Below are 25,201 nucleotides of genomic sequence, written 5' to 3' on the forward strand. Positions count from 1 at the left end.
TATTTGCTCAGACACGGTGACCAGCGCGTACAGCAACACCAGGTTCTCTGTATTGGAGGACAAGTCTCTAGGCTTCACTGATGACAGAACACTGTCTCCTCCATCACCGCTGTGTCAGAAGTCCCAGTGCTGCCTGACCGCTGGGGAAGAGACAGGCAGGTCTCCCTCTCTCTCTGAGCAGCACAGCATCACCTCCCTCCAGGGAAGACAGTCATGTTCCTCACACTGCAGACAGACTTCAGGGCAGAGTGCTGCCTCCCTCTCTGGTAGTCAGAGTCCAGACGAGCTCCTCACTCCTGAGGTGAAGCAGAGGATTATCATGGCTGTGGAGGAGATCATCACAGAGGGCGGTGAGGACTTAGCCTCTGGATCCACAGAGCTGTGTGAAGTTGTGTCACCAGGCTCTCGCCGCTTCACTTCCACTACCAGCCTGGCAGCCAGCAATATTTTGTCTGTTGTTCTGCACGGCCTAAAGGACACCATCGGTGCTGTTCAGTCCAAAGAGGTCGCCAGGTCAGAGTTGGAAAAGACTATCAGCCAAAGCCTGGTCAACTCTGTGAAGGTGACCCTGAAGAGTCTGCTGATGCTGGATGCTCAGGTTTCTGTGGTGCAGGGAGACAACTCCACCCTGAAGACCTCAGAGCAGATCCCACATGGAACCATGGAGACCCCAGAGCTGATCCCAGCTGTAACCATGGAGACCTCAGAGCTGATCCCAGACAGAACCATGGAGCCTCCAGGATGTTCCTCAGACATAGCTGTGGATAAGAACCACATCTCCCTCCAAGGTGATGAGGACATCGCTTATGAGGCCAGCATAACCGCCACCTCTATCTTCTCCTCCATCGTGGATCTGGTGAATCCCATGAAGGACAGAAGGTCCACCTCATCCAGGGGAGGCTCTCAGTATCAGTGCCCCATGCGTGCCTTCCTGGACTCCAAGGACCTAGCAGGGTTCCTTCGCAGCCCTAACCTCCGCCGCTTCTCTGAGCAACTGATCTTGCACGTGGTGCGACTGATCCTGGAGTCCAAAATGGCGAAGACGATGTCAGTAAGAAAGTGTTTCTCAGACATGACAGTCACCAACCTGAGTGGAGGCTTTGACCTGTTCACAAAGTTCTGTACTGAGCTCCTCTACAGCTTTGTGGAGGGGGCGGTCAAGAACCTTCTGGAGACTTTCCTGAGTGTTCCACACAGCCCTCCTGTGGAATCCTTCATGGAGGATTACAGCTGCATGGAAGAGAGGAACTGGGTGGCCTCTCCCACCCTCTCTCGTGCCAGGAGTGCACGCCTGGAGAGTGATGATGACTCCACAATCACACAAGAGTCAGGTGAAGTGGGCGTGGTCAAGCCCAGCTCTAGAAAAACCATCAATGGTCTTCTATCTGACATGTTCATTTTCAGAGTTGGAGAACTTCTCCAAGAGGGTTGTGATGATGATGAGGTTGAACAGACTGCTGCCAGAGTTGAAGAACGTCTCCAAGAGGCTTGGGATGATGATGAGGTTGAACGTATTTCAAACAACGGTAAGATATCTGTACAAGCATATTTGGTTTAATCAACATAGGTCTGTCCATAAAGTGTCCATACAAAGCTAAGATGATTAGTAAGTCAGATTTGCTGTATTGGAAAAAAAATCAGTCATTTACAACATGGTATTTATATGGTGCACAACCATAGCGCTGTCACATTTCTTTAAGATAAGTGAATTAATAGATCATTGATGGTATCAACATGACATAAAGACCCAATTTTCTTTGTGATTTAACTGTTGTGCATCTCCAGATTGCATGATGCCGGACATGATGTCAGAGACTTCATATAAGTATTCTCTTGAATCTGATGTCACTGGCTGTGAGAAGAAACCCTACTCCCCTTGGATGACAGGGGAACTGGACGAGTGCAGAGCTGAATCAGTGGACTCAGCCAAGACAGAGCACAGAACCTCATCCTTCCGGCAGTCCAATCCCAGCCAGGCTTCCTTCAAGGCAGAAGCCTCATCAGGTGCCTCCTCACTGGCCTCACTTGAGACGATGGTAAACCTCAGCTCTTCTAACAATGCTGCATTAACAGCTGACCGTCAGAACATGGCTGTGACTCAGAGCAGCACAGGGGCAGCAGGTCACAAAGGGTGGCGCTGCATCCCTTGCTGCCAGACTGCTGAGGGGACACCCATTGAGGTAGCAACACTATTATCACTTTATCTCACAGACTATTACACATGAAAATACATTGAAATGACGTATCTTCATTTCAATGAGTTGATTAGAGAAATACATTATAGCAAAACATTCATGTCAAGTCAATGACATGTTGTGCCTCTGCGGTTAACAGGTGCCTAAAACTCTATCAAAGACAGCGAAGTTTCAGAACAAAAGCCAGAAGAAATCTTCCAAGCCTCGTAAAGGAAATAAATTCAACAATTCAGTGGCACCCCTGTCTGGTAAGTTTTCCTAAAATAACAAATGCTCATGTTACAGGTTACCTTTTAATTTTGTGTGGAAATCAGTTAAATCCGTTGTGGGGAATTGTGTAAAGCTGTGTACCATTTAAATACAGATGACAGCTATTACAGGCCTGTCAGAGTACTGATCTCTTGTTGATCTGTAGTTTCAGCTGCTGCAGAGAAACACAAGAAGCCCTCCTTTGGCTCCCGCTTGTCTGCTGCCTTCGCCAGGTTCTTTTGTGGATGCTGTGGTAGCAAGAAGAAGATCAGACAGTAGAGAATCATATCAGCCACAAAGGTTAACACCAGACATATTTCAACGCTGGGTTTGAATAGTAAAACCCACATGAATAAATAAATAAACATAATTGCACTCAAGTTCAACCATACCACAGTTTTTCCTTTATTGATCTTCTCCCGACAAAGTCTACCACATCTACATCAGATCTTTCACAAACAAGCAACAAACAGGAAATTATTACGTACATTTATCCTTAATTAACTGATTAATTTAATCAAAAATCATCACATCAAAAGCATTACGACTATTTTTTTCCCAACTCCGTAGTAGCACACAAAGACCACATAATTCTTACACAATGTCTATATAATTGGTATATTTGTCACGTTATCCCACTTTTTTCTTCATAGTTGTTGGTCACACTTTATTTAGATCAGGGGTGTCAAACTCATTTTAGCTCAGGGGCCACATGGAGGAAAATCTATTCCCAAGTGGGCCGGACCGGAAAAATCATGGTATATATAACTTAAAAACAACATCTTCAGATTGTTTTCTTTGTTTTAATACGATCAACATACAACATAAAGCTGGAGCCTGAGGACAGTGTGTCCAAAATAATACAAGCACAACATCACTATTAATCATAAAACACGTCAAGTTTATTTGAAAATTCTAAAGAAAAAGAACACACAAACACACAATGCCTCAGTGATTAACAGAACTGTTTCACAGATCACAGAACTATATCAGGGTGTCATTTCTCAGGCAGAAATGTAGATAAAAATAATGAAATCCTGTTCCCCAAACAAGTGCAAGAACCACAGAGTCAAGAATAGGTTAAATATACAAATAAAATAAAATCAATTAAAAACAATAGCACATCAACATAAAAACATATAAACATAAATCTGAAAGCGTTGCTCAAACTCCTGTAACAGTCCAGTTATTTTATCTTTGAACCGCTTCATGTCTGCCACATGTTGGGTCGCGCACACATTTTTCAGACAGGGGAAGTGAGCTGCATCACCACCGGCAAGTTGCGTCTCCCACAATGACAGCTTCAACTTGAAAGAACGTATGCTGTCATAATACTGCATGACAACTTTGTTGCGCCCTTGCAGCTGTTTGTTCAAGTTATTCAGGTGCTCTGTAACATCCACCATAAATGCAAGGTCCGGCATCCATTCTGCGGAATGAAATTCTAACACTGGTTTGCCCTTTTCTTCCATGAACTGTTCAATTTCTTCTCGTAAATCAAAGAAACACCTCAGCACAGCACCTCGGCTTAACCATCTTACCTCAGTGTGGTATGGCAGGCCATAGATGTGGTCTTTCTCTCTGAGAAGGCTGTCAAACTGACGGTGATTCAGGCTTCTGGATCGGATGAAATTAACAGTTTGGATGACCACCTTCATGACGTTATCCATCTTTAATGACTTGCAACACAAAGCCTCCTGGTGCAAAATACAGTGAAAAGTCAAAAAATCACGTCCTCCATTTGCAGATTGCACTTTCTCTCTGAACTTTGTCACAACGCCTGCTTTTTTCCCGATCATTGAGGGCGCACCATCTGTAGCCAGGCTGACAGCGCGGGACCAGTCCACTCCGACCCTGTCCAGCGCGCCGACGAGTGCGGTAAAAATATCAGCTGCTGTCGTTGTATCTGTCATCGGCACCAACTCCACGAACTCCTCGGTGACGGTCAATGTGTCATCAACTCCGCGGATGAAAAAATGGCCAGTTGTGCAACATCTGTAATGTCCGTGCTTTCATCAATTGCAACCGAAAACGCAATAAATGACTTTACTTTTTGCTTCAACTGGCTGTCCAAATCCACTGAAAGATCGGAAATCCTGTCTGCAACTGTGTTTCTTGTCAGGCTGATATTTGCAAAAGCCTGCCGTTTTTCAGGGCACACAATCTCCGCTGCCTTTATCATGCATGTTTTTACAAATTCACCCTCACTAAATGGTTTTGAAGCCACTGCGATTTCATTATCAATGAGGTAGCTAGCTTTCACTGCAGCGTCACTGATGTCTCGGCTGTGAGTAAACACAGACTGCTGTTTCTTCATACCCGCCAACAGTTCATTCACCTTCTCTCATCTCCGCTGTCCTTGAAAGTTGTCATATTTGTCGGCATGAAGACTCACATAGTTGTGACGAAGGTTATATTCTTTCAGCACTGCAACATGCTCTGAACACACCAAACATACAGCTTTCCCATTCAATTCCGTGATTAAATAGGATGACCATTTTTCTTGGAACACTCTGCACTCTGCGTCCACTTTTCTCTTTTTTGACAGAGACATATTGGGGCAATGAGGGTGCCAAAGCACATAATGTTAAAAGTAGAAGCCGTAATAAATATCGCGGGCAAAACAAAGTAGCTCATTGGCTGCACGTGCTTGACCTACTTGCTCTGCCCCGGTATAAACAGTTTGCTTGCCTAACACAATTGCTATTGCGCCATCCAGTGGACGCAATTGGAACAGCAGTTTATTTTATTGAAAAATTGCAGCGCATTTTTATACTTAAAAAAAAGTATTTTTTTCCCCCGAAATCATCTTGCGGGCCGGATTAAACCCGTTTGCGGGCCTGATCCGGCCCGCGGGCCGTACGTTTGACACCCCTGCTCTAAAGGAAGAGAGCGCAAAGATGAGAAGTAGAACCGGAGGTAAACTTTGTTAGCTTGCTATTACCATAGCACATTTTGTTAGCCCATGATGATGTTATTCTATTCAGAGTTATTGACCTCACAGTAAGCCAAATTTAAGTAATTTACATTTCAACATGTTGACTCAAAAGCTGCACTGACAGAAAAGGTTAAGCTAACTAACGTGAGGACTACCCAGTCTAGCTAGAAGTGCAGCTTCATTAGCAACCTAGCAAATTTCATGAGCAGGGTTTTGACAGTACAGTTATTGATTAGCTATCTGGACACTGAATCCAACTGCTGGAGCTCTGTTCACCACACAACAAAGTATCACTAGCTAACCAATTACTGTCTAATCAAGTACTGTCCAAATATGCAAAAAATATATCCTAATAAAGATAGCTAGCTAATTTAAGGCTAACATGGCTAACATGACGTTAGTGTTTTGGTAACATCAGCTCAATTCGCTAGCTAACGTTACGTTATCTGTTGAAAAAACAAAGCTGGATAGTAGCTGTTACATTTTTTTCCAATTTATAGAAGATGGAATTGAAGACGCAGCTCAGCAAACACAGAGACGGTTGTTGTATTTGCAGGAGTAAGTGAATAGATTGTGTGTTTGTGTGTGTGTGTGTGTGTGTGTGTGTGTGTGTGTGTGTGTGTGTGTGTGTGTGTGTGTGTGTGTGTGTTTACAATATAATTATTTAGCATCTAACAGTAGCTACATAGATGGGTTGGCTGACAACGTCAAGAAAACGGTGTGCGCGCTTCCATGGTGTAAGGTTCTGTATTTGTTTTCTTAGTTCACCTTGTGTTCTTGTACGTAGCCCTGTTTCTTTGTGTTCTTGAACGTAGACCTGTCTTTCATTTTTGTTAATTGATTTCACCTGTGTTAGTTACTCCCCTGGTCTCATCAGCTCCTTATTTAGTGCAGTTCTTTCTGTTTGTGCCTTGTGAGGTATTGTTCATTTTGACTCGACTAAGCCTTTTCCTAGCTCGTTTGTGATAAGCAGTTTTAGCCTTCAGTCCTAGTTTTGTTTCACCTGCCTGTTTGCCTACCTGTGTATGACCATTGCATGCCTGTGACCACGATTCCTACCTTCTGCGAAGGCGTAATAAACACCTGCCGCACTCTGCGCGTGAATCTACACCTTTTTCTCCCTGAGTATTCATTCCAGAATCCCTCACCTAAAACGGAATGGATTCAGCGGAACTACAGTGGCGCCTAACCCGGCAAGAGGAGCGTATGGAGGTAATCGGCCATCTTCTCCACCAGCCTATCCCTACTCCTCCAATGCCAGGTATCGTAACCCATAGCCCTCCTTCATTCATATCCATGCCTGGAAAATATGACGGTTCACCTGGGAAATGTCAGGGATTTCTGATGCAATGCAGCAAATACATTGAGCACAACCCACTAACTTCACCAGCGACAAGAGCAGGGTGGATTTTGTTGTGTCTCTACTCACAGGCAAAGCCCTGGATTAGGCCACCGCCATATGGACTGCCAACCGCACAGAACTAAGATCCAAGACCCATTTCCACATGCTCTTCAAAGAGGTATTCCATCACTCTCCTTCCGGTCGTCCTATAGGGGACCTCCTCATAGACCTTCAACAAGGACGCAATTCAGCTGCCGAGTATGCCCTCAAGTTCCACACCATGGCTGCAGGGAGTTGATGGAGTGAGGCTGCTTTACTTACTGTCTACCGAAGAGGGCTCAACAGGGAACTTCAGGTGGAGCTGGCCTGTAGAGGTGACCTTCAGGATTTAAATCAATACATTCGTATGTCCATTTCCATCGACCACCTCATCGCCGACCGCCGAAGAACTCTGCCACCCAGGAACCCAAAACCTTCTCTTTCCATGATTCCGTCATCCCGTCCGAGTATTCCAGAGCCCATGCAGTTGGGTCATGCTCCTCTCCCGTGTATCGAACGTCAAAGGTGGATCCAAGAAGGGCTCTGCCTATACTGTGGAGGGAAAGATAATCTACTCAGCCATTGCCCTGTTCGCCCCCCACGGAGAGATGAGAAGGGTCCCTCCTCTGCCATGCAGGTAGGCGGGTCCATATTTCTAAATATCTCCCAGAAGCAATTCTCCATCCCAGTACTGATAACCGTGAAGGGGGTTACGAAGGGCTTGATAGATCCGGGAGCAGCAGGTAGTTTTATCGATCACCAGCTAGTACAAGAGCTTCACATTGATCTTACACCTGTCACCCCTCAAGGATTAACACCCTGGACGGACAGCCATTGGGCACGGGCTTCATTACGCACCTGACACAGAGCGTTACCCTCCAGATTGGAGTCTTCCACACCGAAACCATTCAACTCATGGAACTCTCATCCCCCAAACAGCCACTCATCCTTGGACAACCCTGGCTTTGTCGTCACGACCCTGCCATCTCGTGGCGACAAGGTGAACTACTGTCCTGGTCTTCTACCTGCTTCACCAGTTGTCTCAGCCTACCCTGCAGAGCCACCACCATTGAGGACTCTGCCTCTGCAGTGCCACCCACCATACCATCTGAATACGCCCAGTACAGCAATGTCTTCAGCAAAATCAAGGCCTCCACTCTGCCACCACATCACCCAGGGGACTGTGCTATTGACTTACTCCCTGGAGTATCCCCACCAAAGGGCCGTGTTTACCCCCTATCTATCCCGGAAAATGAGGCAATGGAGAACTACATTGATGAAGCACTCAAACAGTTTCATTCGTCCTTCTTCTTCCCCGGCTGCATCCAGCTTCTTCTTCGTTGGAAAAAAGGACGGTGGTCTTCGTCCATGTATTGATTACCGTTCCTTGAATCACGCCAACATCTATACAAAACTCGACCTGCGGAGTGCTTATATTCTTGTCCGTATACGTGAAGGCGACGAATGGAAGACGGTCTTTATCACCGCACGAGGGCACTACGAATACCTGGTCATGCCCTATGGCCTTACTAACGCCCCCGCCGTCTTCCAATCCATTATGAACAAGGTTTCCCAGGATATGATCAACCGCTTTCTCATTGTCTACATTGATGACATCCTGATTTACTCCCACTCCCTGAAGGAACACATACAACATGTACAAAGGGTTCCTCAATGGCTCCTTGACCATAACCTTTATGTGAAGACTGAAAAGAGCACCTTCCATGTAACCTCAGTAAAGTTTCTCGGTTTCGTACTGACACCTGGAGGGGTCAGCATGGCTGAGAACAAAGTCACCGCCGTCAGTAACTGGCCCAAACCCACCACCGTTAAGGAACTCCAACGTTTCATTGGGTTCTCCAACTTCTGTCGACGGTTCATTTGGAACTTCAGTTCTACTGCCGCTCCCCTCACTGCCCTTACCAGCCAAAAGACCCGGACCCTTCAATGGACTGATACCGCACTGACTACTTTCAACACCTTGAAACGCCTCTTCACCTCAGCTCCTGTCCTTCACCAACCTGAACCGACCCTTCCTTTTACCCTGGAGGTGGATGCCTCCGAAGTAGGAGTAGGAGCCATACTCTCTCAGCGGGTGGGAACACCTCCAAAATCACATCCATGTGCCTTCTTTTCCAGGAAGTTATCCCCCGCTGAGCGGAAATACGATATGGGGAACAAAGAACTCCTCGCCATCAAGCTGGCCCTCGAGGAGTGGCGCCACTGGTTGGAGGGCGCACAACATCCCTTTCTTGTCCTAAAAGATCATCGTAATCTGGAATACAGTGAGGGAAAAAAGTATTTGATCCCCTGCTGATTTTGTATGTTTGCCCACTGACAAAGAAATGATCAGTCTATAATTTTAAAGGTAGGTTAATTTGAACAGTGAGAGACAGAATAACAACAAAAGAATCCAGAAAAACACATGTGAAAAATGCTATAAATTGATTTGCATTTTAATGAGGGAAATAAGTATTTGACTCCCTCTCAATCAAAAATATTTCTTGCTCCCAGGTGTCTTTTATACAGGTAACGTGCTGAGATTAGGAGCACACTCTTAAAGGGAGTGCTCCTAATATCAGCTTGTTACCTGTATAAAAGACACCTGTCCACAGAAGCTATCAATCAATCAGATTCCAAACTCTCCACCATGGCCAAGACCAAAGAGCTCTCCGGGGATGTCAGGGACAAGATTGTAGACCTACACAAGGCTGGAATGGGCTACAAGACCATCGCCAAACAGCTTGGTGAGAAGGTGACAACAGTTGGTGCGATTATTCGCAAATGGAAGAAACACAAAAGAACTGTCAATCTCCCTCGGCCTGGGGCTCCATGCAAGATCTCACCTTGTGGAGTTGCAATGATCATGAGAACGGTGAGGAATCAGCCCAGAACTACACGTGAGGATCTTGTCAATGATCTCAAGGCAGCTGGGACCATAGTCACCAAGAAAACAATTGGTAACACACTACGCCGTGAAGGACTGAAATCCTGCAGCGCCCGCAAGGTCCCCCTGCTCAAGAAAGCACATATACAGGCCCGTCTGAAGTTTGCCAATGAACATCTGAATGGTTCAGAGGAGAACTGGGGGAAAGTGTTGTGGTCAGATGAGACCAAAATCGAGCTCTTTGGCATCAACTCAACTCGCCCTGTTTGGAGGAGGAGGAATGCAGCCTATGACCCCAAGAACACCATCCCCACCGTCAAACATGGAGGTGGAAACATTATGCTTTGGGGGTGTTTTTCTGCTAAGGGGACAGGACAACTTCACCGCATCAAAGGGACGATGGACGGGGCCATGTACCGTCATATCTTGGGTGAGAACCTCCTTCCCTCAGCCAGGGCATTGAAAATGGGTCGTGGATGAGTATTCCAGCATGACAATGACCCAAAACACACGGCCAAGGCAACAAAGGAGTGGCTCAAGAAGAAGCACATTAAGGTCCTGGAGTGGCCTAGCCAGTCTCCAGACCTTAATCCCATAGAAAATCTGTGGAGGGAGCTGAAGGTTCGAGTTGCCAAACGTCAGCCTCGAAACCTTAATGACTTGGAGAAGATCTGCAAAGAGGAGTGGAACAAAATCCCTCCTGAGATGTGTGCAAACCTGGTGGCCAACTACAAGAAACGTCTGACCTCTGTGATTGCCAACAAGGGTTTTGCCACCAAGTACTAAGTCATGTTTTCCAGAGGGGTCAAATACTTATTTCCCTCATTAACATTTACATTTTAGTCATTTAGCAGACGCTCTTATCCAGAGCGACTTACAGTTAGTGAGTGCATACATTATAAATTGTGTTTTTGTTTGTTTTTATTGTTTTATTTTCATACTAGCCCCCCGTGGGAAACGAACCCACAACCCTGGCGTTGCAAACGCCATGCTCTACCAACTGAGCTACATCCCTGCCGGCCATTCCCTCCCCTACCCTGGACGACGCTGGGCCAATTGTGCGCCGCCCCATGGATCTCCCAGTCGCGGCCGGCTACGACAGAGCCTGGATTCGAACCAGGATCTCTAGTAGCACAGCTAGCGCCTTAGACCACTGCGCCACTCGGGAGCACATTAAAATGCAAATCAATTTATAACATTTTTGACATGCATCTTTCTGGATTTTTTTGTTGTTATTCTGTCTCTCACTGTTAAAATAAACCTACCATTCAAATTATAGACTGATCATGTCTTTGTCAGTGGGCAAACGTACAAAATCAGCAGGGGATCAAATCATTTTTTCCCTCACTGTATATCAGAGGGGCCAAGAGGTTAAACTCCAGACAAGCCCGCTGGGCTCTCTTCTTCACACGCTTCCATTTTCATGTTACTTACATCCCTGTAAAGAAAAACGTAAAAGCTGATGCTCTCTCCCGCCAGTTTGACCTTCCGACCACTAACTCAGACCCTACACCCATTCTTCCTTCCTCTTGCATTATGGGACTGGTACAATGGGAGGTTCACTATGCCATACAAGAAGCCCTAACCTCAGACCCGGCTCCTCCTGAGACATCAGCAGGGAAGAGTTACGTACCAGCAGCTGTCAGACCCCAACTGAAGCTGTGGTGTCCCACGTCCTTGGGGTCAGGACATCCGGGCATTACACAAACCACCGAACATCTAGCCCGCAAATTCTTGAGGTCCTCGCTGGCATCCGATGTCAGGGATTACGTACTCTTCTGTCCAGTCTGCGCCCAAACCAAAAGCCCTCGTCATCTCCCTTCCGGTAAGCTTCAACCTTTGCCAATCCCTCACAGACCCTGATCCCACATAGCGGTTGACTTCATCACAGACCTTCCTGAATCCTCTGGTAACACCACCATCCTTGTCATAGTAGACCGTTTTTCAAAATGTGTGGTCTGGTTCCTCTTCCTCATTTACCTAACGCCATGGAATTGGCTGAGTGTATGTTCCAACAGGTGTTCCGTCTGTATGGGATTACGGAGGACATCGTCTCTGAACGCGGGCCCCAGTTTGTCTCCCGGGTGTGGCGAGCCTTCTGTGACCGACTGGGGGTCGCCCTCAGCCTCTCCTCCGGGTACCATCCCCAGACCAACGGGCAGACGGAACGTCTGAACCAAGAAATAGGGATGTACCTCCGCCAACAATGTTCTGCCTCTCCACACGACTGTGGAGTCTTTATTATTTTGCAGATCTTCAAGCAGTGGAGATGAGGATAATGGTGAAACTGGAGATGATCCGTACAGAGTTCAGGACTGCTCTGACCCAAGTTATAGAGGCCCGGCAGCCAAAGGAGTCAGTCCCTGGGGCAACTTGAAATGCTGCAAAACCCTGCAGAAACAAATGAGGAACTGAAGGATATCTGTGAAACACTTAAAGACTCCCACTATCGAAAGAAAATGGTACGGATGGCCATTTAAAATGTATCTGTTTTTAACTTTTTTTTAATCTGTATCATTATTTGAACAGCAATTGACAAAAATAAGTTAGCTGTTTATCAAGAGGATCAGATTTGAGAGAAGACTGCAACCTGCAATATTACTGAATCCAAATATCTTAATGTCAATGAAATGCAGATGTCATATATGCCATATGCCTATTTAGTGTTTGGATTGATTTCCCAATTACCATTTAACTTATCTTCAGAAGAAACGATCAGCCCATGATACACTACAAAAAATATTTCTCATTACTATCAATCATTACTATTATTGGTCAAGTGATGGTAAGTCAAATGTGTATTTATTAACATTTCAAATGAATTAAATCAGTAACAAGGCAGTTATAAACTAAATGTGAAATCCTACAACCTGTTAAGATCGGAGAGAGAGGACAAAGGAAACGTGAAGGAGAGAGTTCTCATGGCCAATATTGCCTATGAGGGAAGAGCGGGACAGCCAGCATACAGTGGGGAAAAAAAGTATTTAGTCAGCCACCAATTGTGCAAGTTCTCCCACTTAAAAAGATGAGAGAGGCCTGTAATTTTCATCATAGGTACACGTCAACTATGACAGAAAAATTTAGAAGAAAAAAATCCAGAAAATCACATTGTAGGATTTTTTGTGAATTTATTTGCAAATGATGGTGGAAAATAAGTATTTGGTCACCTACAAACAAGCAAGATTTCTGGCTCTCACAGACCTATAACTTCTTCTTTAAGAGGCTCCTCTGTCCTCCACTCGTTACCTGTATTAATGGCACCTGTTTGAACTTGTTATCAGTATAAAAGACACCTGTCCACAACCTCAAACAGTCACACTCCAACCTCCACTATGGCCAAGACCAAAGAGCTGTCAAAGGACACCAGAAACAAAATTGTAGACCTGCACCAGGCTGGGAAGACTGAATCTGTGGGAGCAATTATTAGGAAATTGAATACATACAAGACCACTGATAATCTCCCTCGATCTGGGGCTCCACGCAAGATCTCACCCCGTGGGGTCAAAATGATCACAAGAACGGTGAGCAAAAATCCCAGAACCACACGGGGGGACCTAGTGAATGACCTGCAGAGTAACACACTACGCCGCCAGGGACTCAAATCCTGCAGTGCCAGACGTGTCCCCCTGCTTAAGCCAGTACATGTCCAGGCCCGTCTGAAGTTTGCTAGAGTGCATTTGGATGATCCAGAAGAGGATTGGGAGAATGTCATATGGTCAGATGAAACCAAAATAGAACTTTTTGGTAAAAACTCAACTCGTCGTGTTTGGAGGACAAAGAATGCTGAGTTGCATCCAAAGAACACCATACCTACTGTGAAGCATGGGGGTGGAAACATCATGCTTTGGGGCTGTTTTTCTGCAAAGGGACCAGGACGACTGATCCGTGTAAAGGAAAGAATGAATGGGGCCATGTATCGTGAGATTTTGAGTGAAAACCTCCTTCCATCAGCAAGGGCATTGAAGATGAAACGTGGCTGGGTCTTTCAGCATGACAATGATCCCAAACACACCGCCCGGGCAACGAAGGAGTGGCTTCGTAAGAAGCATTTCAAGGTCCTGGAGTGGCCTAGCCAGTCTCCAGATCTCAACCCCATAGAAAATCTTTGGAGGGAGTTGAAAGTCTGTGTTGCCCAGCGACAGCCCCAAAACATCACTGCTCTAGAGGAGATCTGCATGGAGGAATGGGCCAAAATACCAGCAACAGTGTGTGAAAACCTTGTGAAGACTTACAGAAAACGTTTGACCTGTGTCATTGCCAACAAAGGGTATATAACAAAGTATTGAGAAACTTTTGTTATTGACCAAATACTTATTTTCCACCATAATTTGCAAATAAATTCATTAAAAATCCTACAATGTGGTTTTCTGGATTTTTTTTCCTCATTTTGTCTGTCATAGTTGACGTGTACCTATGATTAAAATTACAGGCCTCTCTCATCTTTTTAAGTGGGAGAACTTGCACAATTGGTGGCTGACTAAATACTTTTTTCCCCACTGTAGGTGGAAAAGTAGTGATATGACATGGAATGTACCATTTCATTTTTTTCTCGCAAAATAGTCCCTGAAAGCACACCCCAAGGCTACCTACCAAGAGGTAGATGACAAAATAGCAGACGCTCTCAAACATGCACCAGCTCGGCTCAAGAGTAAGAGAAAGGTATGATTAAAAATAACACTTTATTATTATAATTTTAAAAAATGTACTTCACTTTAATCCAGTCGGTTAGTATAGCTAAATTATTGTGCTAGTACAAAAGGTATGTAGTAGGGAGTAGACGTTAAACCGGCATTTTGATTATTTGTTTACTGAAAATAATGACCCATTTCTGTTATTGTGACTTCCAGGAGCGGGTCGAGGAAGCGACAGTGGATGAGGATGGAGCAGCAGCACATGAATAAACATAACATAGTTATTGACTTTTAGCTTTAAGCAGTTTTACAGTTCTTGATTGGAGTGCAGTGTTCATGTTTTTACTGACTTGTTATTTTGTAAGCTTATTGCTGTGATTTTGTTTCCGAATCTATTGTGATACAGGTTAAGTAATAAAAATAAAACACTTATTATTTTCTGGAATTTTGCATATTTTGTCAGTGGGCACCTACCGACAGGATACTGTGTATATGTTCAGGGTAAATTAAATGACGTGTCTTATAATGTCATTAGATATTCAGGGCCCCCCTCATTTCAACATCTAGGAGACGTTTCATGAAAACATTATTTTTATGTCAACCTCATAACGTTGCTATACGTCAAAGTACATTGAGAGCAATTTCTGGTAGCCACTGGGAACTTAACTTTGGTCAGTGGGTACCTACAGTAGCAATAAGGCACATAACAGTGTGCACGTTCATGGAAGATTCAAGGACATCTCTTATAACGTTACTGAATAACGTTATTTAGCTGTTTAAAATCCCCCACATTTCTATGTCCTGAAAAGACTTGGGACATAAGTTTTGTCAGCGGACACCACAGCTACGTAGAAGGCACGTTCACAATAACGTTATCATGACTTTTGTCGGGACTAAAATAACTTTGTGGTCACGTCTTGGAACGTAATTTTGTTAGCTGGGTTGCTACTACCTATCCAATTTATTTCAGATCTCCCCCATGATGCCAGGACAGCTGACCATCTTCAGGAGACACTTGAAACCCTACCTCTTTAAGGAATACCTGGAATAGTATAAAGTAATCCTTCTACCCCCCCCCCCCCCCCCCCCCATAAAAAAAAGAAGAAGAAAAAAAGTGGTTGTCCCACTGGCTATCATGAGTTGAATGCACAAATTTGTAAGTCGCTCTGGATAAGAGCGTCTGCGAAATGATGTAAATGGTCACATCCTGGAACGTAATTTTTTTTGCTGGGTTGCTACTACCTATCCAATTTATTTCAGATCTATATGAAGTGTCTTGGAAGTAGGAGAGGGTTGTGTCTGGACAGGACCATTGCCTTCATATACATGGCCAAGTGTGTGTGGAAGCATCCACCAGCATCCACCAGGAGATGAGGTCTACAGAAAGGGAGCCATATCTGTCTTTGAGGTGGACGGCAAGAAGAACAAGGTGAGGGCCCTATATGCTTTAGTTGTTCCCGAGTGGTGCAGTGGTCTAAGGCACTGCATCGCAGTGCTAGCTGTGCCACTAGAGATCCTGGTTCGAATCCAGGCTCTGTCGTAGCCGGCCGCGACCGGGAGACCCATGGGGCGGCGCACAATTGGCCCAGCGTCGTCCAGGGTATGGGAGGGAATGGCCGGCAGGGATGTAGCTCAGTTGGTAGAGCATGGCGTTTGCAACGCCAGGGTTGTGGGTTCGAAAATAATGTATGCACTCACTAACTGTAAGTCGCTCTGGATAAGAGCGTCTGCTAAATGACGTAAATGTAATGTAAATGTAAACAGGGAGTCCTCAAGAGCAGGTGAAGGAAGGGCTCAAGTTTTCGGAATGGTATCAATGCAGGTATCGATTTTAATTTATTTTTTACTTCACTCACAAGGTCTTCGAATGAAAACAAAGAAAAGCACAAGACAAATCATTTTTAAAAGGCAAAATAGAGGATGCACTTCATTGTGTAAAAACATCCTGCCAATGTCAGGGCAAAGGGGTAAATCCTTCATTACAATGAGCTCATAGAAAAGTGGATGGGGTGAAGAGGTTTCAGAATAGCCTGCGCAATCAAATTGTATTGGGTTACATGTACTGCCCTGAAAGCAAACATATCTGAAACCAGGTGTGTATCAACCACATTTGGCCAAAAGCAGACACCATTGTACTTTTAACCAGGTGAGAGAAGATGTAGGCAACCGAAGAGTTCATCATTACATACAGCTTATACTGCAATAAGCATGTGATAATAATGCTGAGTGAGCTGGCCTAGCACGCAAGCAATGTTCTACCTACTAGGATAGATGGGATAGATGACGAAATGCAGTAGTATGTAAAAACTGTCGTTTTCGAAAGTGAAAGCAATTTATGGTTTTTATTCACCGATGTCATCAGCCCTCGAGACTGGCTGTCCCACTGTAATGGCTAGAAGGGTTCCTAATTGTCAAATTAACGTCCACAATGTTTTGTTGTTGCATTTTACCTAACTATTTTCCTAAACGTAAACTAATTATCCTTACCTGCTATGTTAATTCTCCTAACCTGCTGCGTAATTTCTCTTAACCTGCTACGAAAAGTCAAATCTGGCGTTAATTTGGCAAAAGCTGGATCCCTTCTAGCCATGACCCTGTCCCTCTGAGCAACATTCTTGCGCACACCTGCACACAGAAGACAAGAATGCAAAATGTCGTCAACAGCTAGTTTTATCTTTCTCAAACTCGCCAGACCCTCAATGATCTTACCATGGTAGGTCAATTTCTTTAACCTGTTACAAATTGACCATATAGGCAGGATATATTTAGAAATATGGTTCTGAATATAGGCTGTAGCATATATACTGTGAGATCACAAGTTATGTATTCTAGTTGCAAAATAGAATATTGGAGCTTGATTCATTCATATATTGTTGTTTTATTGAGATATGGCGTCTTTTGTGTGTGGTATAGGAGAGGAGACCAAGAGGCTGTATCAAAGAGTCGGAAAAGATAATGGCCCAACGTCCAACGCTTTCAATAGAGGTGATGCTCAAGAAATCATGAGTGGCTACAATTTTTGTGTTAGTCTAGTTGAATTGCATGGGTACACGGGGTGTTATTGTGATTACAGGAGGGGAAAAAGCTTTGGACACTGAGACTTGCTTTTCAACTAGCCAGCGAGCTCTTCCAACAAAACCTAACACTTGTGAAATGGAATACCATCAAGCTCAGGGAGCTCCAACACATTGCTCGACAAAATAGGACCTATTCGGAATGTGTACGTTCTTGGTGATGTTGTTGTATTTGTTCATTGCATTACACAATAGGCCATTCATTTATTAATCATAGTATCCGTGTAATTCATGTTATTAATATTATTCACAAGGAAATTCATATTGAAGTAGTTTTTTACGTTTATACATTTTTTTCAGGTCAAAAACATGAGTCTGCATCTTAACCTTCCAATTGGAGATATGGTTAAGAACTACTTCAAACATCTCGACGACTTTCTTACACTTGAGGTAAAACATCTCTTAGATTATATTTTTTTGTCAATTGTGTTTCAAAACTAAACTATTGAGAGGGGTGGAGTAGGCCTAATACCTATGGTGTATTATATATTATTTTAACCTAAAACATATTTGTTTCACGTATTTTCTTTCAGCGTTTCAGCTTGTGCTCATGGGAGGTCGTTAGAGCTGAAATGGGGAGCATCCTGAGGGATATTTACAAGAAATAAAAAATGCCAAGAAAACACGTGTGAGAGTAGCATTACTTTTAGTTAATTTCTGCATGAAAATGTAATTTTTTTGAATATATGAATTATGCCACTGTAAGCTTTATATGTTATTTCTCCGTGTTGCAAATAATTGCCATGTAGGCTATAATATTTCAATAAAGAGACAAACATGCCTTATATTGGTTGAAATTGTGCTAGCAATTTTGTAAAATTCTGTGGTGTGATGCAACCTTGAAATGAAACGACTTTTTCCTTGGCATGTTATCCTAAATGTGATGTTATTCCTCCTGACAATTGCATATCAACATCATTTTCAATGAAAAACAATAAAATCCTTTACAATACTCTGAATTCCTGAATCCCAACCATCATCATATCACTGTAAAACATTGTTGATTCGTATAGTTATTAATTATATCAAGTACACATATATTGGATATCATGCAACAAATTCTGAATGTTAGTTCAATGGAGCGTTGCAATCGCTAACCATGCTGTTACTCTTCATTCTCTATAGTGGAAAGATAATACATGCAGAGGTCCCATCAACTCACATATCTGGATAAATAAATATATACAATATTAATTTATAAGCCCAATAAAAACACACGAATATGGAATACTTTGACGGATGATCTACCTGACAGGCCTATATTGTACGCACACGTGGCTATAGGCCCAGATTCAAAAGCCCCTGCAATATAGGCTCCAATTTAAACAGTATTCCCAAGGTCTATACTGGCTGTGCACTGTATATGCTACCAGTGTCTTATTCTGAAAAGCGGGAGCATATAGGAGGGGCTCTACAAAAATATTTCAGACAATCCAAACCCGTTTCTAAAACGAAATAAAGTCATGTTGAGTGTGTAATTGATAGAACCCATCCAAGGTTGATCTGTGTCTTTAAATAGGCAGTTGTGGTCCACAAACCACAATTTCCCTTTAAGCAATTGGTTACAACGTAGTTGGAGACCATAGTTTCTGTGTGCAAATGAAAAGCTGTTGCGTTTGCAAAGACAATATAAAATGCTATTGTTTTCGAAGTCAAAGGCCAAACTCAGTTTTGTTCTATATGGTGATATTTATTTAGGCCGTAGTCTGAATAAAATGGATTCACATGTCCATTTTTTTAATTAATATTTTTTTTCCTGGTTGATAGGCCAATATTTCATGATAAAATAGCAAATAAATCAAGAATGTAACAATTATCTGAGAGATGCACCTGTCCTTTCGGTGCATTTTCTCCAGACGGAAAACAATATTCTCAGGTATGAAAGTGTATGGGGACTTCCACCTTTCACTTTTGGAACACCGTGCAGAATCTTTGTATAAATGATCGACACAGGTTGGAGCATGGCAGAACTCGGGAATTCGAGATATTGTTCGATCAGGAAGACCACTTTATCACTTTATCCTTTGGGGAAAATATTTTTTTTTGTCGGAATTATACAAAGTAGGCTATCTTTCGGAAGTGCACCACGGTTGATTGGGACAGACCGAGAACTACAGTAGACCTTCGCTAAAATGGGTTCAATCAACCTTTGGATGTTCTTGGTCCTGACGATTTGCACCTGGCATAAAACCATCGGATGCACTTGGATGAGGACACTGCCTCGGTCTCCGAGCATGTTCCAAGTGTTCAGCAAAAACACCATAACGATGCTTCAGAACATGGTAGGCTATGCGGTAATGTTTATTCACTTGTTCCTGGTCATTGGGCTGTTGTCATTTTTTCAACATTTCACGTGCTGCTATGTTTCATTTATTTCCCTGACTCCTTTATGTACAGTAATAATAATGCCATATTTTGTTTAAATTTTTTGGCATCTCAGGGTCATGAAGTCTCTCGAGAAACTCAGATCACTTTCCCTGACAAGCAATACAGACAAGTAGATAATTTCAAGGTAAGAAATATGCATAGCCTACACTCTTAAAAAAAGGTTTTGTTCTATCCATAACCTTTTTTTCTAAGAGTTTACAGTGAATTCGGAAAGTATTCAGACCCCTTAACTTTTTCCACATTGTGTTACGTTACAGCCTTATTCTAAAATGTATTGCATAGTTTTTTCCCCACATCAATCTGCACACAATACCCCATAAAGATTAAGCAAAAACTGTTTTTTATTTTTAATAAATTTGCAAAAATGTCTGAAAACATGTTTTGGCTTTGGCATTATGGGTTATTGTGATGAAACAAATAGACATTGAAACAATTTTAGAATAAGGCTGTAACGTAACAAAATGTGCAAATAGTGATGGGGTCTGAATATAATTAGGTTATAATGAATATGCAATTTGCTATAATTTTCTTAGATTTGCCCTCAATTCATAAGGCATGTACTAATACAAAGCACTCTTCTTCTAGGCTGACGAACAGATTGTCTTCATTTCGCAAACTCTGAAAGCTATAAAGAAATTGTACAGCAGTGGCAAATATGAGTCCACCGCCTGGGACCAGAAAGGAGTTGACAGGTTTATGAATGACCTGCATCGCCAGACCTCGGAGCTAGACCAATGCGTATGTAATTTCTCCTCTTAACATTAATGCAAAAAGGAAAACATTATCCTATCCTATTCGATTATAAAATAAGGTGGTTACATGTTAAACACATCACAATATTAAAATATTTGTATTTTGTTCCAACAGGTAAAGGCTATGAAAACTAGACTATCAAAATATGTCAAAAGAGTGAACAAAAAGATGAGCCTTCACTTCAAGTTCCTTAACAATTACTTGAAACGCGAGGTAGGTTGATCCATTTGTCTTACAAAGAGAGTACATTCACCAAATCTGGATGTATGTATGTGATGATAAAACGTGTGTCTATTCTAAAATCTTAATAATTGTATTTAATTCATGCAGAAACACAGCGCAAGCGGCTGGGAAGACGTAAGGACAGTTGTGCTGGCACACCTACGAAGACTAGACACAACATTAAGTAGCCAATGAGCATTATGTATTATTTATTTACATGTTAATTTATTTGTTTTTGAACGTATTCATTTATTGTGTTGTAATGTATTCACAACTCTGTGGAGTAAAACATTTTTTATACTGAATAATTATGTGATTGATTTAGGCTATACACAACGTAACAATGTTTTAGTGCATTTATTTTTGTACTTATGAAGGCCATTGCATACTGTATTTATTATTGCAACCTGATACGAAATGTGTGTTATTGTAATGATGAAATATATTTTAATTAAATAAATGTGGCCTCTACATCTGAAATCTATTTTAATAAAATCTCATGTAATTTGTTGCATACACATATTTAGCAGATATTATAGCGGGTGTAGCGAAATGCTTGTGTTCCTAGCTCTACCAGTGCAGTAATATCGAACAATACACAACAATACACACAAATCTAAAAGTAAAAGAATGGACATTAAATGTAAATGTAAAATGACATAAGAAATATATAAATATTAGGATGAGCAATGTCGGAGTGTCGGAGTCCGGAGTGTATATATGTACACTACCGCTGAAAAGTTTTAGAACACCTACTCATTCAAGCGTTTTTCTTTATTTTTACTATTTTTTACATTGTAGAATAATAGTGAAGACATCAAAACTATAAAATAACACATATGGAATCATGTAGTAACCAAAAAATTGTTGAACAAATCAATATATATTTTATATTTGAGATTCTTCAAATAGCCACCCTTTGCCTTGATGACAGCTTTGCACACGCTTGGCATTCTCTCAACCAGCTTCACCTGGAATGTTTTTCCAACAGTCTTGAAGGAGTTCCCACATGTGCTGAGCACATTGTTCCATATGTGTTATTCTACAATGTAGAAAATAGTAAAAATAAAGAAAAACCCTTGAATGAGTAGGTGTTCTAAAACTTTTGACCGGTAGTGTATGTGAAGAATACGTGGATGGAATAGTATAGGTACAGCAATAGTTGAATAGGATGGCCTTAACTAGAATATAGTACATACACATGAAACGGGTAAAACAGTATGTGAACGTTATTAAGGTGACCAGTGTTCCATATCTACAGTGGGGGAAAAAAGTATTTAGTCAGCCACCAATTGTGCAAGTTCTCCCACTTAAAAAGATGAGAGAGGCCTGTAATTTTCATCATAGGTACACGTCAACTATGACAGACAAATTGAGATTTTTTTTCTCCAGATAATCACATTGTAGGATTTTTAATGAATTTATTTGCAAATATTGGTGGAAAATAAGTATTTGGTCACCTACAAACAAGCAAGATTTCTGGCTCTCACAGACCTGTAACTTCTTCTTTAAGAGGCTCCTCTGTCCTCCACTCGTTACCTCTATTAATGGCACCTGTTTGAACTTGTTATCAGTATAAAAGACACCTGTCCACAACCTCAAACAGTCACACTCCAAACTCCAATATGGCCAAGACCAAAGAGCTGTCAAAGGACACCAGAAACAAAATTGTAGACCTGCACCAGGCTGGAAAGACTGAATCTGCAAAAGGTAAGCAGCTTGGTTTGAAGAAATCAACTGTGGGAGCAATTATTAGGAAATGGAAGACATACAAGACCACTGATAATCTCCCTCGATCTGGGGCTCCACGCAAGATCTCACCCCGTGGGGTCAAAATGATCACAAGAACGGTGAGCAAAAATCCCAGAACCACACGGGGGGACCTAGTGAATGACCTGCAGAGAGCTGGGACCAAAGTAACAAAGCCTACCATCAGTAACACACTACGCCGCCAGGGACTCAAATCCTGCAGTGACAGACGTGTCCCCCTGCTTAAGCCAGTACATGTCCAGGCCCGTCTGAAGTTTGCTAGAGTGCATTTGGATGATCCAGAAGAGGATTGGGAGAATGTCATATGGTCAGATGAAACCAAAATAGAACTTTTTGGTAAAAACTCAACTCGTCGTGTTTGGAGGACAAAGAATGCTGAGTTGCATCCAAAGAACACCATACCTACTGTGAAGCATGGGGGTGGAAACATCATGCTTTGGGGCTGTTTTTCTGCAAAGGGACCAGGACGACTGATCCGTGTAAAGGAAAGAATGAATGGGGCCATGTATCGTGAGATTTTGAGTGAAAACCTCCTTCCATCAGCAAGGGCATTGAAGATGAAACGTGGCTGGGTCTTTCAGCATGACAATGATCCCAAACACACCGCCCGGGCAACGAAGGAGTGACTTCGTAAGAAGCATTTCAAGGTCCTGGAGTGGCCTAGCCAGTCTCCAGATCTCAACCCCATAGAAAATCTTTGGAGGGAGTTGAAAGTCCGTGTTGCCCAGCGACAGCCCCAAAACATCACTGCTCTAGAGGAGATCTGCATGGAGGAATGGGCCAAAATACCAGCAACAGTGTGTGAAAACCTTGTGAAGACTTACAGAAAACATTTGACCTGTGTCATTGCCAACAAAGGGTACATAACAAAGTATTGAGAAACTTTTGTTATTGACCAAATACTTATGAGGATTTTTTCCCCCTCATTTTGTCTGTCATAGTTGACGTGTACCTATGATGAAAATCACAGGCCTCTCTCATCTTTTTAAGTGGGAGATCTTGCACAATTGGTGGCTGACTAAATACTTTTTTTTCCCACTGTATGTACTGTACATAGGGTAGCAGCCTCTAAGGTGCAGGGATGAGTAATCGGGATGTAGCCGGCTAGTGACAGTGACTAAGCTCAGGGCAGGTTGCTGGGTGGAGGCCGGCTAGTGATGGCTATTTAACAGTCTGATGACCTTAATCTAACATATTTACATGTAGGCCTAATAAAAATGGCATTGGTTAGGACTGATGATGTCACATGTGGTAGACAGGGTTTTTGTGACTTAACTTGGTAGCACAAGTCTGCCCAATGTACCCAGTAAGCAAAATGACTTTGAAAAGACGTCCGAAATAAGTTAGGTTCATTCTAGGTTCTGAATGAAAGTTGAAAATACCTATTTTCCGGTCATTTAAAAAATATATTTTCCAGATGTTGAAAGTAGAAAATATGTATTTTCCGGAAGTAGAAATTAGTTAAATTTTTGGTTCTGAATGAAAGTTGAAAATACATATTTTCTGGACATTTAAAGTACATATTTTCTAGATGTTGAAAATACGTATTTTCTGGACATTGAAATCTGGTTCATTTTCGGTTCTGAATGAACGTTGAAAATATGTCATTTACAGATGTTGAAAATATGTATTTTTTTGGTCATTGAATCAATGGCCAAATTTCAACTGCACATACATTCTCAATTAAGTAAGCATTATCTCACTATAATACATTTTGAATCCATTTAATATAGGAAAGAAGAGCCAACTGAAGATTGCAACATAGAATATTTATTATTGCTCCCATCTGTCACATGCACTTATGTTATCTAAGTATTCAGACCCTTTACTCAGTACTTGGTTGAAGCACCAAGACTTGGTTGAAGCACCAAGACCAAAAAGACTCAAGTCTTTTTGGGTATGACGCTATAAGCTTGGCACACCTGTATTTGGGGAGTTTCTCCCATTCTTCTCTGCAGATCTTCTCAAGCTCTGTCAGGTAGGATGGGGAGGGTCGTTGCACAGCTATTTTCAGGTCTCTCCAGTTGAATGCACTGTAAGTCGCTGTAGATAAAAGCGTCTGCTGAATGACCAAAATGTAATGAGCTGTGCCCCCCAAAAAGTACACATTTGGCTGGTCCGGACCGTTGCTTCCCTCCGGCGCTCTGATTCGCCGGTCTACTGAGCCACCGGTCTGAGCGCACCACATCGGCAACACCGGAATGGAAACCCAACACACCCTAATCATCTCCAGCGCACCTGCATCTCATCATCTCATCACCACCCCTATATAGCCCTGGACTGTTCAGTGTTGTGTTGTGTGTGATTGTCAGTGTCTTGTTGTGTACGCGCTCTTTGTTGTACTCTTGTTTAGTAAACCTTTACATTGTTGATTCCTGCGTCTGGGTCCTGCCTCTTCGTATCCTCAGTACTCGTCACAGAATCACACACCAATCACGAAAATGGATGCAGCAGGTAATCATCCTGGAGTTTCCCAGCGCCTCGACCAGCACCAGCAGCAGATTGCCCAGCTGAACGCCACCATGCAAGAAGTGCTTCAAACGCTGCATAAACTGACCATCACTCCGGTTCCACCTCAGGGAGCGGCGAGTGCACCCAGTCCACCTCCTCCCGTGCTATCATCAATGTCTGAGGGACCCCTCGCCCTGCCGGAGCGCTATGACGGGAAAACGACAAAATGTAGAGGCTTCCCGCTACAGGTTTCACTGTATCT

The 25,201-nt window shown here is 42.8% G+C and overlaps 1 protein-coding gene across 1 annotated transcript; it reads left to right on the forward strand.

Moving 5' to 3' along the window:
• Positions 1–19,487: 19,487 nt before the first annotated feature.
• On the forward strand, positions 19,488–20,913 carry LOC311103842 (interferon a3-like; the record flags this gene model as incomplete). Its single annotated transcript, XM_084145480.1, has 5 exons — positions 19,488–19,637; positions 19,796–19,867; positions 20,329–20,481; positions 20,611–20,709; positions 20,827–20,913. 5 exons carry the CDS (start codon positions 19,488–19,490, stop codon positions 20,911–20,913), a joined length of 561 nt encoding a protein of 186 aa, XP_084001606.1.
• Between the last annotated feature and the right edge of the window lie 4,288 nt (positions 20,914–25,201).

This window comes from Coregonus lavaretus (assembly GCF_964263955.1).
Source record: "Coregonus lavaretus genome assembly, chromosome: 28".
NCBI classification, from domain to species: domain Eukaryota; kingdom Metazoa; phylum Chordata; class Actinopteri; order Salmoniformes; family Salmonidae; genus Coregonus; species Coregonus lavaretus.